We start from the raw sequence: 20,926 nt of genomic DNA on the forward strand, positions 1-20,926 counted from the left end.
CGAGAATGTCCAGCTCAACCAGCAACTCACCTTGCTGGCCACTCAGGTGGCACAACTGCAGGCTCAGGTACATGCTGCCCCCCCACCCAGGAGGAAATGTCAGATAGCTATGCCGGATAAATTCGCTGGTAATCCAGAACTGTTTCCTGCCTTCCTGGGACAATGCCAGCTTTATATCAGCGTGAGAGCAGCTGATTTCCCCACTGACCGAGATAAGGTGGGATTCGTGTTGAGCCTTCTGTCGGGAGATGCAGCTCGTTGGGGCACGCCTCTGTTGGCACAGCCTAGCCCTTTGTTGGATAACTTTGGGGGGTTTTGTGACCATATGCGCCTCATGTACGAGGACCCGATTAAGGCACAGACGGCCACCCGACGCCTGAAAGCTTTGAGGCAGGGTCAGCGCCCTCTACAGGCCTATATCAGCGATTTCCGGCTGCTTAGCCAGGATTCCGCCTGGAATGAGGCTGCGCTCGTGGATGCCTTTCAGGATGGCTTGTCAGAGGAGATGTTGGATGAGCTGGCCCGCGTGGACATTCCCTCAGACCTGAATGGGCTGATCCATCTTTGTCTGCGGATCGATGCCCGGCTGCAGCAGCGTAAGAGTCGCCGTGCCACCCCACAGACCCCTGCCGCCCCTGTTGTGCGTGAGCCCCCGGTCCAGAGGGAGGAGCCAATGGAGCTGGGTGCCGCCAGGTCCCGTCTATCGGTGACGGAAATGGACAGACGACGATCGGAGGGGTTGTGTTTTTACTGTGGGGACCCTGGACATTTGGCTGCTTCTTGCCCGAAGAAGCGTCAGCGGGCGTCAGTGACCAAGCCTGCCCCGAGAAAGTCCCCTGCTTTGTTATCGGGAAACGGCCCGAGCCCGATCTAGACGGTGTGAAAGATCGGGCGACCCACAACATCCACACCGAGCGACGCCGTTCCGACGGTGCCTGTGAACCTCCACGGCATTTGATTTTGGAGGCACGTCTGATCCTCCCTGGCAAGTCAGAGGGGATTCCAGTCCATGCCTTAATTGACTCTGGGGCTACCACTAACTTTATGGATTCGGCCTTTGTGGCCAAATGGGCTGTTCCCCAGTGTCCAGTGGATCCGCCCATGCTTGTGGAGACCATCGATGGTCGAGTGCTCCTGTCCGGGCCTATCACGGCCGCCACGCAACCCGTGTGTATGGCCATCAGTACCCATGTGGAGGCCATTCAGTTCTACGTCACTTCGGATCTGCACTTCCCCGTGGTCTTGGGACTGGCGTGGCTCCGGGCGCATGATCCACAGATCTATTGGTCTCAGAACTTGGTCACCTTCCCAAGTTTGCAGTGCGTGGACCACACCCGCCATATCTGTGCCGGCCAGGTGGAGGGTTCCTCAGGGGTTTCCTTGCCTCCCGAACTGTCCGACTTTGCTGACGTGTTCAGCGAGTCAGAGGCGGACCAATTACCCCCGCACAGGCCCTACGACTGCTCCATTGACCTAGTCCCTGATGCGCCTCTCCCAGTGGGGCGTTTGTACTCCATGTCGGAGCCCGAGTTGGCTGCATTGCGGGACTTCCTGACGAAGAACTTGGCTCGTGGTTTCATCCGGCCCTCGTCCTCGCCAGTGTCTGCGCCCGTGCTCTTCGTCAAAAAGAAGTCGGGCGAGTTACGGCTTTGCTGTGACTACCGGAAACTCAACGCTATCACGGTGCGTAACCGCTACCCGCTGCCCCTCATCCCCGAGCTCTTGGACCGACTCCGGGAGGCTAAGATCTTCACGAAACTGGACCTGCGTGGAGCTTACAACCTCGTCAGGGTTCGGCCGGGTGATGAGTGGAAGACGGCGTTTGGTACTCGCTATGGACATTTCGAGTACACGGTGATGCCGTTTGGCCTGACCAACGCCCCCGCTGTGTTTCAGCATTTTATGAATGACGTCTTTCGGGATCTGTTGGACCAGTTTGTTGTGATTTACCTGGACGACATCCTGATTTACTCCCCGTCGCGTGAAGCGCATCATCAGCATCTCCGTCAGGTCCTGCAGCGCCTCCGGAATCATCGGCTGTTTGCCAAGTTGGAGAAGTGCCAGTTCTACCAGGTGACCATTGATTTCTTGGGTCACCGCATTTCTCCTGAGGGCATCGCCATGGAACCGAGTAAAGTTGAGTCGTTGCAGAGTTGGCAACCCCCGCGTCGCGTGAAGGATATTCAGCGACTTCTTGGATTTGCCAACTACTATCGGACATTCATCCCTGGCTTTGCTGCCTTGACAGCCCCCCTCACCCGGCTCCTGCAGAAGAAGACTCGGTTCCAGTGGAACGCCCCCGAACAACAGGCGTTCCAAGCTCTGAAGGACGCCTTCATGAAGGAGCCCATCTTGAAGCATCCTGACCCGCAACGGCCGTTTGTCGTGGAGGCGGACGCCTCCGACATTGCCATTGGGGCCGTGTTACTTCAGGCAGCGACGCCCAACGGTACCCTTTTCCCTTGCGCGTATCACTCACGGAAATTGAATCCCTCGGAGCGCAACTATACCATCTGGGAGAAGGAGCTGCTGGCCATCAAGGCGGCGTTCGAGGCTTGGAGGCATCATCTGGAGGGGGCGCGGCATCAAATCGAGGTCCGGACGGACCACAAGAATCTGGAAAGCCTGCAGACCGCTCAGAATTTGAACCAACGCCAGATCCGGTGGTCCCTCTTCTTTGCGAGGTTTGACTTCCGGGTGCGGTACATACCAAGCGGGCACAACCAGAGAGCGGATGCTCTGTCCAGGAAGCCCGAGTACACCCGAGTGGAAGACAAGCTTCCGCCCAGGACCGTGATCCCCGTCGAGTCTTTTGCTGCGGTGCGGGAGCCGGTGGATATACGGGCTCGGATCCGGGAGGCGCAGCAGCAGGAGGCGTGGGTGGCTCAGCGGAAGGAAGAGGTGGGGCCAGATTCGCCTTGGTCGGTCACGGATGGACTCCTGTATTATCGTGACCGGCTCTATGTTCCAGGAGGGCCACTCAGGGGACTCGTCCTCAGCCAATGTCATGATAACCCGGCTGCGGGGCATTTTGGCCTGTTCAAGACTCTGAACCTGGTCTCCCGTACATTCTGGTGGCCCCGAGTCCGACACGATGTCCAGTCTTATGTCACCTCCTGCGTCCCATGCAGGCAGGCCAAGTCAGCGACAGGGGCCCCGCCTGGTTTACTGCAGCCTTTGCCAACGCCCAAGAGACCCTGGGGGGCTGTGTCCATGGACTTTCTGACGGATCTACCCCCATCCTCCGGCTTCACGACAGTGTTTGTGGTGGTGGACATGTTGACCAAGATGGCGCACTTCATCCCCTGTCGCGGCTTACCGTCAGCTCGCGCCACTAGTCGCATGTTCATCCAACAGGTGTTCCGGCTGCACGGCCTTCCCGATAGAGTCGTCTCCGATAGGGGGGCCCAGTTTACAGCCCGCTTCTGGCAGGAGTTGATGCGGGCGTTGGACATTAAGGTTTGCCTCTCGTCCGCGCATCATCCTCAGACCGACGGGGGTACCGAGAAGGTCATCGGCATTTTGGAGCAGTATCTGCGCTGCTACGTTAACCTGCAGCAGGACAATTGGGTGGACTATTTGGCCATAGCCGAGTTTGCCTTTAACAACTCGCAGCACACCTCCACGCAGATGACACCGTTCTTGGCCAATGTGGGTTATCACCCTCGGTTTTTCCCCCTTTCTCCCGTGGACTCACCGGAGCCGGCAGCGAACGAATTCATGGCGGAGTTACAGGCGATCCATCGGTTGGTGCGACGGCAGCTGGAGAAGGCCAAGGCCGACTACAAGAGGTTCGCCGATCGGTCGAGAAGGGATACGCCTCCATTATCGGTGGGGGATCGGGTCTGGCTGTCCACCAGGAACCTACCATCCACTCGGCCGGCGAGGAAGCTGGACCACCGTTACCTTGGACCGTTCCCAGTCGAGGCCGTCATCAACCCGGTCGCCTATCGTTTAACTCTGCCACGTTCCCTGCGCGTGCACCCCGTCTTCCATCGGTCCTTGTTGGTCCCCGAACAACCGGCTTGTCCACTTCGCCAAGCGGAACCTCCCCCATCAGGACCTCGTGATGGCGACAGCACCCCCGAGTACGAGGTCGCCAGCATCAGGGATTCCCGCTGGCTGAAAGGTCGCTTCCAGTACCTGATCGAGTGGAAAGGGTACGGGCCGGAGGACTTCACATGGGAAGACGCGACCGCCGTTCATGCCCCTGCGTTGGTGACTGCTTTTCACGAACAGTTCCCATCCCGACCGCATCCGGATCGGCAGACCCGGGGGAAGGGCCCTGCGGTGCGGGATAGTGTTGTGACTCAGGGCCAGCCTGTGGGTCCGACAGCCGGGTCCGATGTATCGGAGGACTCAGATGTGGGGGAGGAGGGAAACGAACCGGCTGATGATGATTTGGAGACTTTGCAGAGTCCTCAGCCGGGAACCTCTTCTCAGCTGTGTGAGCCCGAGAGTGCGGAGGATGATGACCCACAGCTGGCCCTGTTCAAGGACGCCCGACGCAGGAGGCAGACGAGCAGGGACAAACAAAGGAAGGCTATGGGACTCCTCGGGAGGAGGCACAGGGAGACCACGCCCTGAGCTCTCTATAAAAGAAGTGTTTGGGGAGGGGCTAGTTGCTGAAAGCAACTTTTTCGTTTGAGAAGTCAAGCTCTTGTATTTTTGTAACAGTGTAATTAAAACTTGGCAGAAGCCTTTTGATCTTGGACGCTTTCCAGACTCTTCCTTTGATTAGGGGTGCGAGAAGAGGGCTGGTTCAGAACACTTCCTTCCTTCCTTCCTTCCTTCCTTCCTTCCTTCCTTCCTTCCTTCCTTCCTTCCTTCCTCCCTCCCTTCCCACAGCTATCGCTGGCCTGCACTTTCTTGCTACTCTGCACAGAAGAGCTTTGCTCTTTTTCTCCAGGGCCTTTGAAATTCCGCCCCCCCCCCTTCACTTTTCTGCCTTAAAATCTAGAGCAGACACGTTTTCCTCCTGATCAGCTGAGGATATGGTAGCTATGGTTTTGGTAAAAAGCTGAGTGTACTGGCCGAGGAGGCTGGACTCACACATACCAGTACACTCAGCTTCTTACAAAAATCATAGCTCTTCTGTTTGCCATCCGAAGCAGGTGCTGAGGCCAACTCTGTGGGAAGCAATTCGCTCCTCCACGCAAAACCTCAAGGGCTTTGCAGAATCATCGGAGAAGGGGAGCCTGGTCTTTCTCGCCCAGCTCCAGCTGGTGTAGTTTTCCTGAAGCTTAGTATCCTTCCAAACGAAGGAGGAACGCAATGCTGGGAGAAGTGGCAGAAAACGGGGCTGCCATTTCCAGAACAGAGAAGGGAGATGCGTGCCGATGCAGGGTGGTGAGAAAGTGCAGATCAGTGATCGTTGCAGGAAGGAAGGAAGGAAGGAAGGAAGGAAGGAAGGAAGGAAGGAAGGAAGGAAGGAAGGAAGGAAGGAAGGAAGATTTAAGAACACCCAGGGAGGTGAAGGAAGCTACCATAAGCCGCCTTTCTCCCTTTCCCGGCTGGGGCGGAGGCAGCCCGCATGGGCTGCTGCTTCGTGCAAGGGAGTACGACCCTGGCAACCAAGGCTCCTCAGGGCCACTTGAGAAGGTTTGTTCCTGGGTGATGGTGGGTGAAACTGATCACCCTGCAGCAGTTTTCCTCCTCTGCCTCTCCCTCAGGTGGCTTACTCCCCCCCCTTTACTTTTAGTGTTCAGGGAAGCCCGTGCTTTCACATATCCTTAAGTTGCTGTTTGCACTCTATCCTAAACCCTGGAGACCCACATTTGTCTGGTGTAAAAACTTCGGTCAGCCCCACAGCAAAAGTTACCCTCTCCCTGTTCTCCATTCTTCACAGTGGTGGTGACGGAAGGCTGATGGAGGGATACCAGGGTTGGCGGAGGAAGGTGGCAAGGGAGATTTGTGCTGCCCGGTCATGGCGCAAGCCACAGGAGAGTTGGTGGAGGAGAGGAGGTGGCTGGGTAGGTGATCTGCAGGGCAAAGCAGGGGTGGCGGGGACCAAACAAAACCCCTCCAGCGGCAGATGCAGCTGTTGAGCAGCAGTGGCGGAGCCTTTCGCTGTCACTCTCCCCTGGCTCTAAAACATTGGAGGGGGACCGGGTAAGGTGATCGAGCCTCCCCTGCCCATCCTCCATAGCATGGCAGTCTGGCTCGGGAGGGGAATAAAAGGAAAAGGCGGGGGAGCAGCTAGGTCATTGAATGGGTGGGGAGAGGTCATCAAGCAGGGAGTGGCCTGGCTGCGGGGGCCGAGGTGGAAGGTGTGGGGCACATGGGGCAACTCTTCCCACCCACCTGCCTCACCTCAACTTGTGGCAGTGGCACCAATGCAGTCTGGGATGGAGTGGGCGGGGTCTTAACTAGAGCTTATTTTTGAGGTAGAGCTTATATTAGGCACACGCATAAAAATCAGGCTAGGCCTTATTTTCGGGAAAACATGGTAACATATCAACTGCAGTGATTCACTCAACAATTGTGGCAAGAATGGTCATAAAATGGGGCAAAACTCACTTAACAAATGTCTTGCTCAACAACAAAATTTTTGGGCTCAATTGTGGTTGTAAGTCAAGGACTACCTGTATTTGTATCAGATCTTGGGAGGCAATGAGATAATATGGGACTTTAAATTGTGACATCACTATGAATTATTTTCTATCATCAGAGCTACCTGTGGATGCCTACTGAATTTTGCTACTTGTGAAAATATCAGGATTGTTATATCCAAAATCACTCATTAAACCCAGAAGACTTTTGTTCTTGCAGTGTTTAATACTCAGAACTTATCTTTAACAGACCTGTATGCATGTGTGTGATATACATGTTACACTGTGTACATGTATATAGATAAAAACACACATACAAACAGCATTTTTTGAATGAAAAATTACATATCTTACATATTTTCCTATATTTTCACAGTTAGTCTTAATATGTAAAAGTATATATTTTCTTGAATTATACACAACACAAAATATATAATTAAAATTTATAAAATAAAAATATTATTTTAATCTTTTAAAATGAATTACCTGTTCAAGTCATCTTGATGTTCAGCAGCAAAGTAAAAACTTTTGATTTTAGGATGACAGGCCTTGAATGCACTACACAAAAAATAAGAAAAAATCATAACAAAATATTAAGTATGTTACTGCATTTCTTTCTGCATTTCATATTCATGTTCTTTTTGTAAAATAAATCTGCTTTCATAATTGACATCAATAATATTTTATGCCTATTTCTGTTTTTAACTGAAATATGGAAGTGTAATCACATAATGCTCTTAAAATATAATATGATACAAGTCTACTTAACAACACAGTGAATTCAATAGGTCTGATGCTGCAATCTAGATGCATCTCTAGATATGTGATTGGAGCTTCAACTTCTTAGTAGTTGAGTAGAAGAAAAAAGTTTTTGACAACCTATTAAATATGAAAACATTCACAGTAATGGAAATTCCATAGATCTGTTTTCTTTCAATATACAAAAATAATATCTTCAAATTTAGACAAGGATTTTTCAAACTGCTTCCCATGGAAATTAGGCTTTTATGAGAACTTGAGAGGGTTCTGTGACAGACTAAGGGGGGAAAAAATCACTAAAAGGCAGCTAATTTTTTATAACGAGGTTTGCCTCTTGATCAGCGGTACTCAGGATTACTTTTTAACAGGTTCAACAGCCTGAAAATGTTTAAAAAGTTAGTCCTGAGTTAAATCATCAAGCCTAGTTCTAAGGTATTACAAATTTGTTAATATAAACTCATTTGTAAAATATCTTGGTAATGTAAAAGGTAGCTGGAGATCCATATTACATTTTTAGCTATACTATTTATTTTCACCTTCTTCAAGCACTGTAAGAAACAGCAATGATAAACCTTTATAGGTTGAGACAGTATTAAATAATAGACATTAAATAATAATGACTCAAGTGGATAAACATGCAAAATCCACATAAACATCAGCTTGTTGTGAACCAATCATAATAATAAAGGCTAAAATAGAGAAAGATATCTTTTTTGTCCTACTGTTTCTAACTGTTAATTTAGAATACTTACTACTTCTTGCGACATTCATTAGCTCTATCAATTTTAAATTCTGGTAGACTGATGAATCCTTCGGCTTTTTCATCCTATGAGAATGAATACATTAAAAAACAAAAGCAGGAAAACAAGCAAATGCAAGTATACTTATAACCTATTTGGCTCTCAAGGCCAAATAAACACTTTAGCTAGAAGCACTTTAAAAACCTTGCTAAAAAGTGGATCATAGTGACAGTTAAGGTTTATTAACAAGAGAAATGTGTAACCTGTGTTACAAGAGTAAGCAATATGAAATAACAGTGTTGTTTTGGCTTAGTGATGTGAGAGAATTCAGATGATGGAATGATTAATAGTGGCGTAATATATGAAACAGGCCATAATGGCTTACCAAAAAATCTTGATTAAATTAATTGTTGTGAATAGATGTTAGTTAAATCCTACTAACATAAGAATTCTGTTAGAATATTATGATAAATATTGTTAGAAGTATAATACAGATCTAGGCCTAAAGATATCAAATCTACTGTTAAAATATTACCTGATTATTTCAAAACAATAACTGAGTTCAAGAAACAAATTAATCCATGATGGTTTAATCATACTGCCTGTACCTGCACAGCATCTTATTTATACATGGCTTACTAACTGGATGGATGCATGGAACATATGATGTAAAATCCAGAATGGCCACCTAAAATTTGAAATTCACATCTATTTCTGCTATCACTTCTTCTTAGAATTAATTTACTTGTGTAACTATTATATTTAGAACTACAATCAGACTTTTCTTTCTGAGATCCAGTTTCTAGATCTAGCAATTCTATACTTCTTTGCCCTTGTCTGGTTATCATATTTTTGACAAGAGTGCACAGCTCTCTGAACTGTAAGAAGTTATGTGGATATTTATTCTGAATATCCTTTTTCTCAATTGTATATTCACAACCTACTAAGCTATCATGACTGTATTTTATGTCATTGTCAATTTTCTCTTTAATTACTCTGTCTTTTGACCAATCATTTTTCTTTTTCATGTTAAACTCAAGTATTTTAGACTCTTAATTTTACTTCGTTGTTTTTCCCCAGTCACAGTCTTCTATGCTTAATTCTAATCAATCTAACAATATTAAATTTTCCAAGAAGCCTAACTAAAAATACAGTTAAGTTCTTTGAAATAAAATACATATCAAAAATCAATTTGTCCCCAAATTGATATTATTATGTAGGACAGTGAATTCTGCATATGACTAGTAGAAGCAGGGAACTTGTATTTACAGAACAATCTCATTCATTGTTGTGTAATTGACCTTACTACTCTGGCAGTCATTTTATGAGACCCCCTATAACCTGCTCTTAAAATCTCAGATGTGTTTTGCTACAAAAGTTTGTTACAATGTATAGGATTCATTGATGCAATGGGATATATGCATACAGAACAGTCAGAAAATCTTGTAAATGCATGTCTTTCAAATAATAACTACAGTATTTTCCAGTTCCCTCCTAAGATACATGCATGCTGCTTTTCTTTAAAGCAAGGACAAAGGTTTCATTTGCTTTAATTCATTATGATTAAATATTAATTTTAATACATGCATGGGAGGAACTGTACACACAATGTGTGCTCCGTTTACTTTTTTATGCTATAAGAGTTTTTACTGCTGAAGAAATAAGTGCTGACTTTTGGAGTATTCCTTGATTCTAAAAATAATTAAAATAAAGAAAGTCTAGATAAGTATACATTGTGTCTTTGATGTTTATATATTTGTTAGTTTTGGTAAAAGAGAAATAGTAATGTCTACTCCATACCTCCTCATTGATATACCAGTACAGGGAAGTTTCCTTTAGAACAAACCAGTATTTTTTCCATTTTTGTGAAAAGTAACTTTTAGCATCTTTCTTTTTCCACAGCCAGCCTTCACAATCTCCACGACCTAGATCTTTACAAGAAATACGTCGCTTACTCTTACTAGGTGCTAGACCTGGAAAAAAAATTGACTCAACGTTTATATAAATGTATTTAAAATGGAAAATGAATTAATATGCATACATGCAAAATCATGCTATTTACAAAGTATAAACCCTAAAGGGTACATGCACAAGAGTCTTAGCTACTAAGGAATTGATAAATGGACAAAGGGAAACTTCAACTAGTGTGTATCTGCTATGATAAAAGCAAAGAGTGTTAACATTTGTTAGTTGTAAGGACTATATACTTGAGTGGGGATGCTATTCAGACATTTTTGCTATGATCTTGCCACAATTCAATCATTTGGGGAAAGTTGACTATTTGAATCTAATGCAGAAAAATTATATTCTGATCTTAATAAAACTTCCAGTCTAACTTGAATGTTTTTTTCTGCCATGCATTACTGTTAAGGCTAAAGTCTGCAACACCCCCTGCCCCGTAATAAACAGCTATGCCTGAGACACAATATATTTCTCTGATAGGAAGAATATTTAAGGATTTGGCTTGTTATAATTATGTAAAGCTCAAACATCTTTTAAATCGCATGTGCTTGAAAAGCTATAGACCTAAAAGAAAATCAGTGAAAAGGCTGTTTTTATAGAAATAGACTGAAAATTAGATTTCCTGAACAAAATTCATGACTTCCCGTATACTTATTTTTCCTTAAAAGGTTTTTTTTACAACTGACAACATTATTTTATTTGCCACCAGATGTACAAGAACTATTTCACATAATATTTACCTTTATTCTTCTTTTTAGACTTATGCTGAAGAGAGGATTGCTGAAATGTCTGGAGGGAAAAACATACGTGGGGTTTGGTTAATATATGCCAATTTAATCACAGTCATGTAAAATAATTATCAAACTTTTAGAGGGGAGAGAAAAAAATTCTACATCAACCACATTGATGTAGAGGTGGGAGAAAAACAGATGGGTTAGGGATATTGTATTCTAAGTTATCTTTGGACCTTATTTGGTTTTGTTTGTTTCTCCCTCTTCATCAATGAGGATTTTAAAAAAAACCCCTATTTTATATTGTTCTATGCTGGTCTTTGACTTGTAAAGTTTACATTTCAAATTTCATGCAAATAGAAAAGGAAATGAAAAGTTTATGAACTAATTAAATTTAACTTCTAGAATTATTTATTCTGGATAAGTGTGATATAACTGTGGCTGAAAAGGTGATGGAATTATTATATAAAAAATTACTCATTGTTTCTTTTCAACAATAACATTTTTAAAAAAATGTTTTAAGGAAGAAGTTGAAACAAGTCTGTCAAGTCTAATTTAAAGAAATTGTGATTTGGTCACACTATAATAGATCATTCAAAGAGGAAAAGAAATTAGAAAATTCGTGCCTGGCATTCCACATATATTAGCCAAAGAGCTGATTTCTATGAAACTGAAAAGAAATATAAATGAACTATAACTGAAAAGAAAATCAATGTCTTTAATCACAGACATTTAACTCTAATTCAGTTAAATCTGTACTTATTTTTAAGTAAGACTATACGACATCTGATTTCCCTGAAAAAATATTATGCTACCAAGCATATATTTAATATCATATTTCTCTGGAAAGTCAGATGCCATACAGTGCTACTTAGAAATAAGTAGATATTACATGATTCCTCAGTAGTTTCATGCTATGTATTAATCAGCCTGGGGAAATTCCTATTCTTCATTCCTTTTATGCACTGCAAAGGTTTGATACAACTGCATCAAAATATTACAATTACATTCTATGATATCTCAGCTATTTAACTCTTCTTGCCTCTTCTGAAAAAATTCATCAGTTGGATTTAGATCTAATAAATTAAGGCATGATAATTAATTCTGTGCTTCTGTTCCTGTAAATTCTAATCATGACAACTCTGTTACAGTTTGCTAAATACTAACTTTCCAAGAAATTTTATATTTTTCAAAAAGTCTTTGTGTTTAGTTGCCGATTCAAGCCATGACATGAAATCAAACTTAACATTTTTGTATAGTTTTGGATGGCTGTTACAAAAAACCCCACACATCATATGGGCTGAGATTGTGTCCTGTGGACAAGGGGCTATCGAAACTACAGCTCATGTCCTACTATACTGTGTCTTCTGTCAGGACTAATGTACCCAGGAAATACTGATCTCATTTATGTATAGCTGCTATCAGATCAGTCTGATATAGTTTCTTTGAATGTAGCCAAATTTTGTTATACTGAATGCAAAATTAGGCAGACTCTAACTGCCCACTGATAATCCACCACTAATCATAATATATTTTTTGTCTATTTTTTATTATTTAAAAACAGACAAAGCATTATTTTTAATGCTTTTATTTGTAATGCTGGTCTGTAATCATAATAAAAATTGATTGATATATCTTTACAATATTTGTATATAAATTGCACTTATATTTATGTATTTATTTATTTAGATTTATATACCGCCCTTTCCCGAAGGACTCAGGGCGGTTTACAGGGCATTTAAAAGAAAGTCAATACAAACGTTAAAACAAATTAAAAAAGATTAAATAGAACCCTGAGAAAATTAAAACCCAGTTAAAATTAAGATTAAAAAATTCTCAGCCTATTTTCCTAAGCTTAGTATCTAAAGCAAAATTCAATTGATTTAAAGATAATTCACATGTCTAAAAATTATTGTATACAAACTGGTCATTTTCATTTTATACAAAGTATATGAAGATACATAAACACAACATCTGTAAACTTTCTAAAAATTTCAAGCCTAATCTTGGTGTAGAACTCAACTATTTGTGACTTCATAGACATATCTAAGTAGTTGTTTGGTAACAAAACCAAAGTGGTTCGTTATCACTTTCTTCAATACATTTTTTTTAAAAACCCTGCCTAGTGTAGTCTATAGTCCTAATTCTTCCTTTGAACATTTCCTTTGCAAGTTCTAATTCCCAAGAATGACTAGTTTCCAAACACAAAAAAGATCAGCCAGCGACTGCCACTGACCAATATTCAAATTAAAAATCTATGTCTTAAAAGGTGGATATGCATGTGCATATCACCTTTCTTTGTATATTTAGCAAGTCTGTATCTTTTACAGAATGCAACAAAAATGTTTTCTATTGGAAGATGAAACGCACCATAAAACTATACATATATTGTATATGTTTGTGTCTGTGTCTGTCTGTCTATCTGGATGAATATTTATATTTTCATTCATTCATTTACAGGTTTTGGTTTCTTATTTTGCATATATAAATCAATATATTATACTTCACTAAATCCACACTGTCTTTCTAATACTAACATTTAATTAAATGTTATAAATAGGTTTCTGGAATAAGAGCAGAGCGTTAATATCTAATTAGGCTGATGGAGAATCATCTTGGGCTATCAAACTGTGATGCAGAGAGAAACATGAAATCCCAAAGAACCTGTTGAGCAGTAATAATGTAAGATAATGTTGGCTATGGCACTGCAAAAGGCTTTTCTTTCCCTCATTCTAATGAAGACTAACGGTTCAGTGTTCTTTTAATGGTCATTCAAAATAAAAAAATGTTAGTAATTCTTGAAATCAAAAAGATTTATATTTTATTTTTATTTTACTTTAATTCCATTTATATCCCGCCCTTCTCCGAAGACTCAGGGCGGCTTACAAGCTTAGCAGTAGCCTTCATTCTATGTATATGCCTGCTTATTAGGGCTTTCACACACACCCCACGCGGCATTATTACAAAGTCAGCTTATTGCCCCCAATGAAGGCTACTGCTAAGCTTGTAAGCCGCCCTGAGTCTTCGGAGAAGGGCGGGATATAAATGAAATTAAAAATAAATAAAACAAATAAAACAATCTGGGTCCTCATTTTACCTACCTCGGAAGGATGGAAGGCTGAGTCAACCCTGAGCCTGGTGGGACGCGAACCTGCACTAATTGCAGGTAGCTGGTGTTACTTAAGGAGGCATTAGCCCACTGCTCCACCAAGGCAATTTAATGGCCAGATTTAAGCTGGATATATTTGAAAAAGTTTTCTGGGAGCCACTTATTTAATCATTGACATCTTTCTCCATGCAAACCAATAGCTTTAGTTCCATTATATATAGTTGTTAAAAAAAAGAATAGTCCTTGAGTTATGATCACAGTTGAGCCCAAAATTTATGTTGTTAGGTGAATCATTTGCCCCATTTTATGATTTCTCTTGCCACAGTTGTTAAGTGAATCATTTCATTTGTTAGTAACATAGTTGTTAAGTGAATCTGTCAGGTCTGTATCGGAACGCTGCCATTAAACAAGGGGGAGGGAGCATGCATTATTGTGGATTGAGGATGTTAATGCCTTGTTTTTACTTTCACTTTGATGTATCTGCATGGAACTGGGGAGGGGGGGACCCTCAGGGCCATCTGTTTAAACTCCTGCAGGCTAGCAAGGACAAGGCACCAAAGAACAGCCAGTGATCACCTTCGCGGTTCAAAGTTCTCACAACATCTTCACACCAGCGGATTGGCTCCTGATAGACTGGGGCATTGAGGTGGGACTGAAGAAACGGGACTTTTAATTTAATGCTCTTGCACGGGAACTTCAAATTCAGCCTATCTTCTCTGTAATCATTTTCTCTCAATAAAACATTCTTTTTGAAACAATGCCTGTTTCAAGACTTGTGCTTTCCTGAGGGGATAGCTGAGGCAGGACCTTACAGAATCTGGAGTCCCCATAGACTTTGTTTGTCAGAAGGTCGGAAAAAGTGATCACATGACCCTAAGACACTGCAACCATCATAAATATGAACCAGTTGCTAAGCATCTGAATTTTGATTACATGACCATGGTGATGCTGCAATGGCCATAAGTGTGAAAAATGGTCATAAATCGCTTTTTTCAGTACCATTGTAATTTTGAATGGTCACTAAATGAACAGTCAAGGACTACCTGTAATAGCTATTCCACAGCTTCCTACCCACAGAATAAAATGGTAAGGATAGTGCATTACAAATTAAACCACTGAAGAGCCAGACTTTCCTATTTCATTTAATATTAAAATAATAATGTCGAATAATAATTGAAAGAGCCAGTTTGGTGTAATTGGTAAGGCATCAGGCCAGAAAACAGGAGCCTGTGAATTCTACTTCTGCCTTAAGTGTGAAAAACTGGCTGGGCGACTCTGAGCCTGTCAATCTCTTCAGGCATAGGAAAGAGACAAAAGCAATTTCACTTCTAAAAAAAACCTTGCCAAGAAAACCGAATTGATCTGTACAGGTACTTTCTACAAGTCAATACTTACTTGAAGGAATAACAGTAATAACACTTTGGCAAAATAAAATAAAGATAGTATCAATAATGATAGGCGCCTTCGATGCAATGGGTGAACACCATTGGCCTTGACAAAATTATTATCAATTACAAAGGCAGCTTTACTTGGAACAGTTTACATCCTGAGACAATACATTTAACACCATCATTCAATAACATGTCAAATCCTTGGGAAGGACTTAATAGATGGGTAAAAATGCCACATGCAATCTAAACAATCTAAACATCTGGCAAAATAAAAAAATAAGTTTGGAAATCATCTTTAAAAGATAAGAATGTATAAGGTGTTAACAAATATATGTAGTCATTTTAGTTATTCAACAACAGTATCAACAAAGAATGAAGCATTTTATTATTTTACTTACATGGTACAAAGTTGTTTCAGGCCCAGGTGTGCTCATGCTGTCTTGCCTTAATGATTCCATTTGTAAATTAGGTAGCAGAGAATAATGACTAGGACTGTTATTCTTGTCTTTCTTTTTAGATTTTTTCCCTGTGTCCTTTTTGCTGTTCCTTTGGAATATATAATCTTCTTGAGCTATTTTCTCATTACTCATATATCGAAGAAGTGAATTTTCTAGATAGGAGGTATAAAAATTTATTACAAAATTACTTCTTAAATACTAGCAATTTAACATAATTTTGACTAAAAAGAGTTGAATAATAAACATACTTGCCTCTCAAAAACCACAAACATTATGAATAAAGTACAAAAATGTTTTAATTATATAAAATCTGATCCAATAATGCTGTATCTATTCATTTCAAAATTTAATCCAAATTAGAATACCAAAAATACCTGAGGATTTGAATACACGTGAAGTATCCTTGTAAATTGGTTATTTCATGTTGAACATATTTACTTTCAAACTATAGTTCTCAAGCTGAATGATTCTTTTTTATATGAATCATAACTAAGGTTTTAATTATACCATTTTGAAATCAGAATAATCATGTCTTTGCTTTATTCCCAAAAAGTTGTCTTTCACTTCATTCATTCTGCTTTTAATCTGCACAAATTCAGTTTTTCTAAAAGATTGCAAATCATAAGAAATAAATTTTAAAGAAATAAAGATCCTCACACAGCTTTTCCCCCCCTTTATTTTCTGTATTCTGTTATGGGTCAGCAATTAATTCAATATTTGGCTGTTCTTCAGCTTTGACAAACTGTTCTCATTTCCATTCAGATGAGAAAGAATTGATTTTGCCTTGTCTCTCTCTTTTTTTAAAATCAATAACTTACCACCACAGAACAGTAATTTAAATAAATATGAGTTTTCTGCTTACTAATTAGAGGCAATAAAGTAGTCAAAAGATGAAGGAATACTTTTTAAACTGCAGAGAACCAATACGGCAAATTCAGCACATTGCCAGTACCAATTAGATCAGTTCTAACTATCCAGCTTGCTCTGATTCAGATCTTTAAATGATCCTTGTTATAAGCTGGATCAAAGGAACTTCATTTAACTTTTCCTTCAATTTCCCTGAAATTTGAAATACAACTCGTTGTATTTCACTGGTACTAGCGATAGTCAAAATAATAGCAAAAGAGAGAAGCAAAGAGAGAAGCAACCTGGAATTAAGGAGAAACTTCTGAGAGTGAGGACAATTGACCAGTGAAATAGCTTGCCCCCAGAAATTGTGGGCACTCCATCACTGGAGTTTTTTAAAAAAGAGGCTAGACAGTCACTTATCTGAGATGGTATAGGTTCTCCTGCTTGAGCAGGGGGCTGGACTAGAAAGCCTCAAGGTCCCTTCCAGGTCTATTCTATTCTAATAAACAGGGGAAATGAACAAAGAAACCTGGAAGAATAGAGCCTCAGCTAGAGGCTAAATTGCTAAACTGGAAAACGTGGAAGACCAGAGACAGGAGGACACTGGTCAGCGATAAGAACACTGACTGACACTGGGCAAATCAACAAAAGTTTGAAATGAAATGAACAGAACTTTGGCAAAGGATAAAATAACAAGCTTGTGGGTATGTAAGTTTGGATGAGCGAATGAATACGTGTTTGGAATTTTCTTTTACAAACTTTGAAATCAATGAAGTTTTATTGTTGCTGAATCTCAGTATCCTGCGTTGCTCACAGCATAGAATTTGAGTAAATACCAGGAGTCTGAAAGTCACACTTTATGTCAGTGAACTATGCTGTTAACCTAAATGTATGAGAAGAAAGGGCCTTCTCCTTGGGGTTAAATTCTCTGGTTTCAGTCATAGTAGCTTTCTTATTAGTAGTAGCTTCCATTAAAAGAACAATTACACTAGTTAGGAAAGCATACGTAAACACACACGTACACAGAACTATAACACACAAAATGGCTAGGAACTCTTTGAACATGATTTTTTATAAAGTGCTTTGGGCCTTGCACAAAAATTTAGGTAGTCCTCCAGTTACGAATGTAATGGAGCCTGCCCATTCCATTCATAACTCAAGGATTCGTAGGAGTGAATGGTGTACCTAGAATGCCATCACTCCCTTTTGCCCATGCATTCTACTAATCGAATGTGCAGGCCGTTAAGTGCACATGAGGTATCCCAGGGTGGGGAAGACCATGGGGAGCCTAGTGATGGAACAGGCCACCTCCTTCAGACCTCCCCAACTCACTGAGACACTTCATTCTCCCCAAAACTACTTTCCCCAGCACCAGACTCACCTTGCGAATATCTAGCAAGCTGTCTCCTCTCCAGCTTCTATGCCACACAAGTTCACGGCGTTGAGAAGCTTCCAGTTTTGGTGCCCAAAGTTTTTGTAAGCTGAGGGACACTTTGAAGCAGTAAAATTGCTGCCTCAAAGCGTCAACTCAGCTTGCAAACGCTTTGAGCACCGAAACAGGAAGATTGTCAATGCGGTAATCTTGTGTGACTTCAGCCACAAGATTACAGCGCTGAGAAGCTTCCAGTCTCCATGTGTGGCTCCTGGCCTCCATTTTCGATGCCAAAAGCCTTGAGGAAAGGCCTTTGCTGCTGAGAACGGAGCCCCGGATTGACATGTGTGTCACTCCTGGCCTCTGGGACCAATGTGTGCACCGATCTGGGACTCCATTCTCAGCAGCAAAGGCCTTTCCTCAAGGCTTTCGCCACTGAAAATGGAGGCTGGGAGCGACACAAGCATCAATCCAGGGCTCCGTTCTCAGCAGCAAAGATGGCAAAAAGCTTTGCAAATGGAGGGGAAAGCGTTAATGTTTCAGGCCTTCCCTCCATTTGCAAAACCTTTTGCCACAGATCTCGTCCATGCCCCTGTTTGCAATGAACAGAGGCCTAAAGTATAAGATCATGCAAGATCAGCAGTGTGAGATCTAGCGCTACTGATCTTGCATGATCTTGCAGTACTTTAGGCCTCCATTCTCTGTGAACGCCCCAAAGGCCTGAAGCAGCAAAATAGGCCAAGAAACCAAATCTTTCCAAGGTGAGTATCCACAGACCTAGTTCCTATGGAGACTCAGTGGTGGGTGGGAGGGGGAGGGGATAGCCAGGGTGAATGTTGCAGTGCCTCTGCGGTCATTTGTAAGGGTGAATGACTGTCGTGGTGCTACAACATTCGTAATTTCAGGACTTGTTCGTAAACACTAGGGGATGCTTATCGTGTAACTTCGAATGTTTGCTAAGGGAATGTTCGTAACTCAGGAATTACCTGTAAGACCAACTTGATTAGTTAATTGGTTGGTTTTTGTTAGATATACCATGCTTCCCCATCTAAAAAATAAGCCCTAGCATGATTTTTCAGGATGTTCATAATATAAGCCCTACCCCCAAAATAAGCCCAGCATTGTGGTAGCAGGGGTGGAGGCGTGGCCATCTTGATGTCGCTTGCATTGGGAGGCCTGGGCAGGGCTGGGGGGATCCTGGGGTCTCTGGTGGAGTAGACAGGACAAGGGTGGGCACCAGGGCCTGATCCACCGGAGGAGCTATTGCGGGTGGGGCGGCAGGCTCTCTGGAGGATGAGGTTGGATGGCAAAGGTCAAGCGTGCATAGTCCGTGGCATGGCACCACTCCTGCCTCATCACCTGCCTTGCCTTACCTGTTCAGGACTGCCTTGTCTCATTTTCTCCTTCTTCCTCCTTCTTTGAACAGCCCTTTGCTCCCGTTGCTGCTTTTTCAGTCCCGGATCTTGGTTTGTCCAGACCCTACACAGAGGGTCTTTGGAAACAAACGCCTCAGTGACCAGGGGTGTGGGAACCATTCCTTTCATTTTGGGACCAGCTCAAAGATGGGCTGGAAGGCGCTCTAATCTGACTTTGCAGCAAGCAAGGGGATTGGTGACTAGTTTATTGGGTGAATTCTGGCTGGGATGATTGATTTAGCAAAATGAGGTTTAGCAGGCCGAGCACGCAGGGGCCACATCACTTCCAACACAAGTGGACAAGGCATGTGAATGCACGCTAGTCTGGTGTATCAAAGAAAAGGAGTGTGACAGGAGCCTTTTTTGAGAGAGGTTGCTGGAAAATTTTAATCCAATCAGCTCTAGCATGGTTTATTGGACGGCAGGCCTGCAAGGTCATTCGAGGCACTTCATATCTCATGCCTGCTTAGGGCAGGGAAGGGCACGAGAGTGGGAACATGGATCCACAGTCACTGCTGCTGGCAGTCAGCTTTCCTGGCCTGCTTGACGTACCGATTCACTTTCGCCCAGTGCAGAATCGTTCTCGACTGCAACAAGAAGGATCCACATTCTGCATCAAGTAAACTTTTAAGAAAGTTACCATATACAGTATGGCAGCAAAAATCCGGCAGCAGGGGAAAAAACCCGATCCCACATACAGGGAATCTGCACAGCCCACTTCCCCCCTGCCTCTGCCTTCACACCTGCTTCAAAGTTCACTTGATGGAGAATGCGGATCCTTCCTGTTGGGGTCAAGATTGATTCCACACTAGGGAAAAGTGAATTGGTATGACGAATGGACCAGGAAGGCTGACCGCCGGCAGCAGTGACTGCGGAATCACATCCCTGCTCTTGCGCCCTTCCCTGCCCTAAGCAGGCACGGGATTTGAAGTGCCTCAAACAACCTTGCAGGCCCGCTCTCTGACAAACTACAATAGAGCTGATTGGATTAACCTGAAACCTTTTCCAGCAGCTTCCCTCAAAAAAGTTGCCCTTTCACAAACCTTTTCTTTGAGATGCCACTCATGTTGCAAATGACGTCGTGGCCACTGCACCCTCGGCCTGTTAAACCTCACTTTGCTAAATCGATCACCCAGCCAGAATTCACCCAACAAACTAGCCACCAATCCCATTCCTTGATGCAAAGTCAGATTGGAGCCCTTGGGCCGCTCCTTCTAGCCCATTTTGGAGCTGGTCCAAAAGCAAAGAGAATGGTTCTCACCCAACCCAGTTGCTGCAGGGCTTCATTTCCAAAGACTCTCTGCTCAGGCTCCAGAAAAACCAAGATTTGGGACTGAAAAACAGCAAGGGGAGCAAAGTCCTGTTCAAAGGAGGAGGAAGAAGGAGATAGTGGGAGAAGCCACCCCTGAACAGGCCAGGTAACGCAGGTGGTGGGGCATGGGTAGCCTGGCTGTGGGGGCCCTGAGGTGTGAGGGTAATGGGTGCGTGGGGCAGTTCCACTCCCCAGTCACCTGCCTCACCTCACCTCGTGGTGGCACTGATGCGCCACATGGCCTGCTGCCTCATTGCAACCGCAAGCAACCAGACAG

The 20,926-nt window shown here is 43.0% G+C and overlaps 1 protein-coding gene across 1 annotated transcript in view; it reads right to left on the reverse strand.

Moving 5' to 3' along the window:
* The window catches only part of CNKSR2 (connector enhancer of kinase suppressor of Ras 2), a gene marked incomplete at both ends in the record, with an annotated part of 194,165 nt that overhangs the window by 57,489 nt on the left and 115,750 nt on the right, over positions 1–20,926 (reverse strand). Inside the window, 5 exons of the mRNA XM_083362658.1 lie at positions 7,038–7,109; positions 8,063–8,136; positions 9,851–10,023; positions 10,753–10,801; positions 15,642–15,853. Of these exons, the coding sequence (XP_083218784.1) occupies positions 7,038–7,109; positions 8,063–8,136; positions 9,851–10,023; positions 10,753–10,801; positions 15,642–15,853 (580 nt within the window). The remainder of the gene's footprint in view (positions 1–7,037; positions 7,110–8,062; positions 8,137–9,850; positions 10,024–10,752; positions 10,802–15,641; positions 15,854–20,926) is intronic.

Source organism: Vipera ursinii (assembly GCF_947247035.1).
Source record: "Vipera ursinii genome assembly, chromosome: 4".
NCBI classification, from domain to species: Eukaryota; Metazoa; Chordata; class Lepidosauria; order Squamata; family Viperidae; genus Vipera; species Vipera ursinii.